The following is an 8,152-nucleotide window of genomic DNA, read 5'->3' as shown; positions in this document are numbered from 1 at the left end:
TTACGTCACAGCTACTCCACAAAAATTTTTTTCAATTGATTATTTACTGATCATGTTACCAATGGACACTTTAGGGCAGTTTATAATTTATGGAAGCAAATTAATATTTGCCTGAAAAGCATCGACCTCAGGCCGCTAATAAATAGCAGGAGTTCTAAGTGCTCTCGACTGTGTCGTTAGGTACTGAAGTAGGTTAACAGCCTCACGTTAGCTGACCCCTGGAAGCGACTGAAGAAGTTTCGACTTGTTAACCACATCTGAAGTCAAAAGTCTTTGCTTGCCGTCTATGTCGACATTGGTGAAGTGTTGCATCTCACTCGTATGCTGATGTTTTTATGTGAACTGTGCGCCGGTTTAACCCATAGCGTTGCTTATTATCATAACACAGTAAAACAAAACACAGGTTCTTGAAATTTGTTTAATTCATCATTATCCCATAAAATTTGCTGTTCAAAATGTCACCCTCACGGGAACATAATTAGTAATGCAACAGAAACTAGATCAAGTTTATTTTCATGATTATAAAGTAAAAAAGTAAAGCTATCCCTGTACCGGGCCGTGAAGGCCCATAGGGTTGTGAGATGTTGAGGCTCCCACATTATCTAGACAATCGGCTCAAAGATGGCGGTAAAGTTGTCGGCCCTGCGCGCCGGCCGCGCTTTATTCCCCAGGAAAATTATTTAATTAATTCCTGGTACTCATTTCTGTTAGAAGCCGCCATAGTGCGGCTGGATGGATTAGGTCAATTGAAAAAAAAATCCAATGACCTCATCCGGACTTGAACCCGCGACCTTCCGGCTTGTAGCATAGCCCCTCAACCAACTACGCTATACAAAATTTAAACAAATGAATTTAATTTTTCCTTGAAAGTCTTAATCATATATTACAAACAACTTATATTAAAATTCCTGCATGTAATTCAAAGATATGTGTTTCAGAGCCGTCAGACACATAGTTCTTAATACAGCTTTCAAACATAAGTCTTCATAACCAGCGATGTGAGGACCACAAATCCTACAGAATATGCGCTGTTTGTAACACATGATATAATTCCATATGTTAAACTTACGAAGAAAAGTCTGCCCTTTTTTTAAATTATGTACAAGCATGTAAAATAATCTTGATCGATTTTATTTTGTATTAATATATACTTCCAGCACTAGGCTACATGCCATTTGTGAGCCGATTGTCTAGAAAATGTGGGAACCTCGACGTATCACAACGATATATATCTCTACGTCCTGTTAGAGAGGTAGCCTTATCTACTTAAGTATGTATTTCCAAGGATGGCATTGAAAATATCGACACGCGTCAGGACAAAGATGAGTTTAAACTAATTTCAAGATTTTGTGTTGTAATTGACTGTACTACGACAGTAAAATAATGAGGCATCTTAGTTTTACAGACATTATAGAAGAAACGATTTTAAGCGCTCATTATGCATGTAACATTTACAGTAATTCTTGTGATACACTTCTCAGGCACAACATTCATTTGTAAGAATCTAGCAAACCAGAACTTGAAATAAAACAAAAGAATCATCAGCTGCGTAATGTGCCTGAGAATTCATACACACATACCCAAAGTGTTTCGCTGCTGTTCCTCATTGCTGCAACACGTAATAAGGTCGTCATTGTTTACGTAAATCTCTCATAATACACCGGAAGTAACACACGCTCTATCTAGTGGCAGAATCTAAATCCAATATTAAGACCGTAATTACTCGTATCTAATCAACAATATTCTTGCTGCAAAGCCACATGTAGATAAGTGTGAGATGCCAAGCAGACTGATATGTGCCAGTCTTCACGGCATCACATACCAGCAGATGGTAATATCTACGGCCACTGACGTGAGAACTTCAAACGTTGTGGAGAAATCTGTTTTATGCAGACGTTACTGTCTTCGCTCGCTCGGAAACCGGGGTCGTGGATTTGAATCCCATACAAGGCATGGATGTTTGGTGTATGCGTTTATTTTGTGTTTCTGTTGTCCTGTGTTTAGGTAGAGGCCTTGTGACGAGCTGATCACTCGCCCAAGGAGTCCTACCGTCTGTAAAAATGAACAATGAAACTGAGAAATCTGCTCTGTGCTCCAAAGTGGGAGCGAGAGGTGAAAAAACTTTACGTAACGTCCACAGATGCCAAAACATTCGAATCATTAGAACAAGTGACTTTGGGTATCGATTTAGCAGGCCATACGATATAACATCCCGGAAGACAGTAATTTTCGTAGTCTTTGCTATGGGAAACTCAGATATTGCATAGTACGAGCATGCCCGCTTCCCCGTGGCTTTACTTTTGGCAACGTCTGCAAATACGAAAACCTTCGAATACACTCGTAGAAAGATGAGTTGCTTTGAATAAAGATTGTCAGCAGACAACACGGTGTTATATTCAGATGATAGTGTTTTGTCATAGTTACTACACTAAGAACTTTAAAAAGAAATAAAATAAACAAAACAAACTCCGTGATCTGTAGTCCGTAAGCGAACTATACCGAGCGAGCGACTGCCGCTTGTAGGCGAAGTTAGTGCAAACTTCTTGCTGATAGAGGGTGCCGCGTGGTCAACGCAACGAATCCCCACGCCCATCAATTTCGGTTTTCTAGACCGGAGCCGCTATTTCCTTGAAATATCCCTTCAGTTATCCTCTCGAGGCTGAGTGGACCCCGTTCCAGACTCACTGCTTCTCAGAAAATCTGCTGGCGCCGAGAATTTAACCTGGGACCTTTGGATCTGTAGGTAGGAACTCTGACCACGAGACTACACAGGCGGTTCTGAAAACCTCAAATCTAGCGTAAATAATTATTCCGTAACAGATTAACAAAATATGCCTAACTCAGCCTCTAACAGAAATGAGTACCAGGAATATTCTTGGGGGTAAAGGGCGGCCGGCGCGTAAGACTGACAACCTTACCGCAATCTAACAGCCGATTGTGTAGAAAATGTGGGAACCTCAGCATCTCACAACTCTATGGGCCTCCACGGCCTGTTACAGGGATACCTTTACTTTATTTTACTGTTGAGCGTTAACAGGGGGTTTGCATTGATAACTGGATTTATTGAACTCTTATAATTCATAATTACAAGTAACTCCAGCAGCTTTCGCCGATTTAACGATTTACAAATCACTATAGCACACGCCATGTCTCAATATGTTTTATCTTCGCTAGGCGTAGCTTAGTTATGGCTACTAACCAGGGGGGATTTCACTTCCTCACTGGTTTGTTATTCTTCACAATGACGACTCTTCACCATACATTGCTGCCTACACTACGAAATTTCTAACTTCTACACGGCAATTCAATAGGCCTATTTGGTATTGCAGATGAGGAATGGAACGAACAGCCGTCTGAAGGCTCGCTGTTTCTGGTACAACCCACAGCTGGGGGTCGCAGCTGTAGCAGCAGCAGCTGGAGAGGGCCAGGAACAGACCTCTCTCTACCGCGGGCGAGGCGTGTGCACAGCAGCGGCATAGAATCACCTTCCTCGCCCGTCGCCAATATCGCAGGTTAGTCACGCCACTAAGCTGTCCCACGGTATAACTCTGCGCGATAGGTTGCAGTGCAAGGCTATACGTGAAATGAAAAGTCACTTTTTGCTTGAGGCTGGGTAGTACAACTATGTGAAGTGTTTTGTCACAAAGATTGTGACTTGAAGTGGGGGGTACCGAGTACGAATGGTGGTCGCAGAATCCCGATTTAAATTATTTATGACTTTACTCAAGCCGCACTACTCAGCCTCTAACAGAAATGAGTACCAGGAATTAATTAAATAATTTTCCTGGGGATAAAGGGCGGCCGGCGCGTAAGGCTGACAACATTACCGCCATCTTTGAGCCGATTGTCTAGATAATGTGGGACCCTCAACGTCTCACAACCATATGGGCCGTCACGGCCTGGTACAGGGATAGCTTTACTTTTTTTTTTTTACACAGTACTTCCAACCGAACATGAAGGTCACTGTCTCCTAATTTATTTTCTATACACACTGCCCATCTCTCCTAACACAGACATACTTACACGTCCCTATTTCTTTCGGGTTTCTCTCTCTTAATTTCTTTTCCTTCTCTCTATTCGTTCATTTATTTATCTCTTGTTTTGAAACTGGAAGATCGAAAGAGATTTCCAGCTTGGGTAGAGACGTTTTATTTTCTACCAAGCCCAGGTCACGCCCATGTCCTTCTCAATGCATACCGAAAGCTCTTTCTCCAGAGGTGAAGCGGCTGGGGCCTAAAGCTGACCATTCATATTCATCTACGGCAGAAGTTAATGATGCAACTTCCATTTCCCAATAAGTCTTAATGACGAGGAAATTAATTAATAATGATTATTAAAATCGTCAGTACCTATGCTACAAGCCGGAATACCGCGGGTTCGAGCCCCGATGAAGTGTTTTTTTTTTAATTGACCTAATCCTTCCAGCCGCAATATGACTCTGGGGTCGACTCAGCCTCTAACAAAAATGAGTAAAAATGGGGTAAAAGGCGGCCGGTGTGTAAGGCTGACAACCTTACCGCCATCTGTGAGCGACAGTCTAGAGAAAATATGAGAGCCTGGATGTCTCAAAACCTTATGGGCCTTCACGGCCTGTTACAGGGATAACTTTTACAATTTTCTAGTGTTTAAGCGAAGTCTATCACCGCAGGTACGCCTCCGGATCTGCAGGCTTTCAGAAGACGCCGTGCTGCAGAAGAGCGGCAGAGGTCGCCCTCACCTTCATCCTCTTCCAACCATCATGCGGGTAAGAAAGGTTCTGCAGGAGCACTGTCACCCCGGGACCGGTTCAAGGACGCCAAGGAGAAGTTCCTGCTTCTCGAAGAGCAGGAGAAACAGATGCAACGCAGAAGAAACCTGCAGGCGGCAGCAGAGGCGCCCATCTCTCCGGCAGTGCTGCCAACTGCCGGCAACTCAAGGGGTGAGTGGTTCCCCTCTCTAACTATGGCTCTGGTCGGGAACAACCCCGTGAAACTCCCATGTTATTGGTGGGCTACATGGTGCAATGCTGCTGCCATATCTACGCACCCTACATTAACTAAATTTAAAATGGCCGACAAGGCCGAGAGCACAATCGGTAAAAAGGTATGCTAACATAGCGACTATTTTGAGTACTCCCCCCTCCACCCCCACCACCCAATGCTTTCTTCGCTAGAATAGCAATAAATACTTTTACATCCAGATCTCTTGTATTGCAGAGGTTCCTTCCCCCCTTCAACCTATTCCTATTTTTGAACTGTGTTCAGTATCACTAGTCAAGGAGGATGAAGTTGGCAGGGTATGTAGCACGAATGGGGGAGGCGAGGAATGCATATAGGATATGGGTGGGAGAAAGCCAGAAGGAAACAGACTACTGGGAAGACCAAGGTGTAGGTGGATTGACAATATTAAAATATATCCTAGAGAGACAGGATGGTATGTTATGGATTGGATTGATCTGGCTCAGGATAGGGACCAGTGCAGGGTTCTTGTGAACACAGTAATGAACTTTCGGGTTCCATAAAAGGCTGGAAAATTTTTGAGTGGCTGCAGAATTGGCGGGTTCTCAAGAAGGGCTCAGCTCCATGAGTAAGTTCAATATCACTTCACCCATATCCTTTGGGTTGCATTTGAGTGAAGTGCTATTAAACTTGGTCCCCCACCCTTTCCAAAAAGAAATAACGGAATAAGAGCCTTTGCAGCTCTGGAGTATAAGAGATTAGGTTGCAAATTATTTATCTGGAGAAAGTTTCTCACCAGTGCCTGGAAAGTCATAACCTTTCTTTCGCATGAAACACCTCTTTAACCAAAGGCACTGAACATTGTGAACTGTAACATGCATGGAATACTTGTATTTGGGATAGCTGAAGGTGGGGAAACTTGAAAGAAAATTCTGTTTCCATCAGAGATACATATATTAAACCCTATAATTTCCTCACAACTTACACATGCAAGCCATACAGAACACAGTTTTCGGTTACATTTAAGTATTATAAATCATGTATTGTAAGCAACAATACTCATTTTCACATTTATTTTTATTTTCATTAGAATGATGGAGTTCGAGATGTGAAATACACTCTTGTCAACAAAATTAAGACTGCATTTAATGATATAAGAAAATCTGATATATTCATCTTCAAGAGTTCAGTACTGGGAGAATAATATGACAGAAATAATAACATATCTTGAAGAAATGTAATGAATAATGAAAATTTGTTATCTATTCATATTTCAGTTCAGTAATGGAAAGGATTATATAGCAAAAATTAATAATATATCTTAAAGAAATGTAATTACTATAGAAAATGTTAACCAGTTCAGCACAGGTAGGATTATATGGCAAAAGTAAGAGAAGGAATACACCTATAACAACAAAAGTGAATAACCGTGTAACGAAAATGAAATAGGTAAAGGAATTACATAAATAGAATTAATATGTTGCTGGACATTATCCATCATCTTGTCTGTTCTAAAAAAACCGTCTAGTTTCTATTAAAAACACAACGGAGATAGGTGCTAGCTCTGTCTATTGGACCCAACTGAGTAGGTATTACCTGAAGACGGGGACAGATTCCAGTTCCCGAAACGTTGTGTTTTTTAATAGAAACTAGACGTTTTTTTTTAGAACAGACAAGATGATGGATAATGTCCAGCAACATATTAATTCTAACAATTTACCAACATCACATACTTTTAGATCTTAATTACATAAATAGTTCTACCCACATTCAATCCTGATACTGATTCTGCTTCTCAAACCTGAAGTTTGCAAGTCAATTATAAAGTAATGCCTCTTCATTCTTACCTACACATAAACAAGACCCATGTGTGTAAGAAGCGGTGAATCTTACATTGTGTATGTTCGTTGAGGTGACTAAATCGCTGGTCTAGCGTGAGCTCATGAAAATAAGGCAGAATCTCTTGTGGACTGACATGGGGCTTAAACATATTGCCTATAAAGCCATGTGCAGTATATATTATAGTTGTAAAGGTCATGGTATGTAGTTTAGAGGAGGAAGGACGAACTATAGAAAGTAATTGACTGTGACAAGTAAGAAGGGATAGACCCGTCTTGTCATCAGAAAGGATTCGTATTAGAGGCCAAACACTGAGCTACTTCAAGAACAATATCTGGTCAAGAGCGTCTGAATGGGCTCTAAATTAACAGACACCGACTGGCCAACCGTCAGACGTAAAATTACTTTGAAACAAAGAAAAAGTAAAGAGGAATTTTGTAGAAACGAAGCGGTAGGATATTAGAAGACGAAGGCGAATAGTTGTCATAACCGTGGCGGTCCTTTGGTAAGGCACTGGCGTATGGTTTAGAAGATACGTGGTTCGAAAACATGACTATTTTTGGGAGAAAAAAAATTAAGAAATTTGTGCATGTAGGAAGCTAATCGTAATATATAAAGAAGGTGAAGGTAACAAATTTGTATAGATCTGGTGGTACATGGGTGAGACATTGGCGTAGTATTCGGAAGGTACGGGGTCCGAGACCACGGTGTCTTTTGTCAATATAAATTGAAAAGCGAATAAATAAATACTCGTACGATTTTTCTGCAGCTCTGAACCAAGTCGTAGAATATGAGGAGGATAGCAGAAAGCAGTAGCATAGATGTTCTGGTAGTGTAGTGGTAAGGCACCGGCTTTGTAAATGGAAGGTTCGTGGTTCGAAAACACAAGGATTTTTGTAATGATATTTTTCTGGAATTATATAGCGAGATATAACATAAGAGGAAGTTTAAGAGTTACAAATTTCCATGGCATTGGTGGCGTATTGGTAAAACATCGGTGTAGTGACTTGAAGTTCCGAGGTTCGGAACCAAAGAAAATTTTATAAAACACAAATGGAATTAATATGATTTTTCCTTAATTATAACCGAAGATGTAACATAAGAGGAACTTTAAAGGTTAAGAATTTCCGCGGCATTGGTGGCCTATTGGTAAAACACCGGCGTAGTAAGTTGAATTTCCGGGGTTCGGAACCAACGAAAGTTTTATAAAACATAAATGGAATTAATATGATTTTTCTATAATTATAACCGAAGATGTAGGTTAAGAGGAAGATTAAAGAACATAAATTTCGTTGGAGCTGGTGGTGTAGGGGTAAGACATCAGCTTAGTATTCAGAAGGTTCCTGGTTCAAAACCAGTAGGATTTTTGTGAAAAA

The 8,152-nt window shown here is 40.9% G+C and overlaps 1 protein-coding gene across 1 annotated transcript in view; it reads left to right on the top strand.

Annotated features, from left to right (window-relative positions):
- The window catches only part of LOC111874613, a 155,898-nt gene that overhangs the window by 133,920 nt on the left and 13,826 nt on the right, over window positions 1–8,152 (top strand). The window contains exons 3-4 of the mRNA XM_023870249.2: window positions 3,330–3,512; window positions 4,649–4,918. Coding sequence (XP_023726017.1) covers window positions 3,330–3,512; window positions 4,649–4,918 — 453 coding nt within the window. The remainder of the gene's footprint in view (window positions 1–3,329; window positions 3,513–4,648; window positions 4,919–8,152) is intronic.

This window comes from Cryptotermes secundus, unplaced genomic scaffold (assembly GCF_002891405.2).
Source record: "Cryptotermes secundus unplaced genomic scaffold, Csec_1.0 scaffold1747, whole genome shotgun sequence".
NCBI lineage: Eukaryota > Metazoa > Arthropoda > Insecta > Blattodea > Kalotermitidae > Cryptotermes > Cryptotermes secundus.
This window is presented reverse-complemented; position numbering and strand designations above follow the sequence as displayed.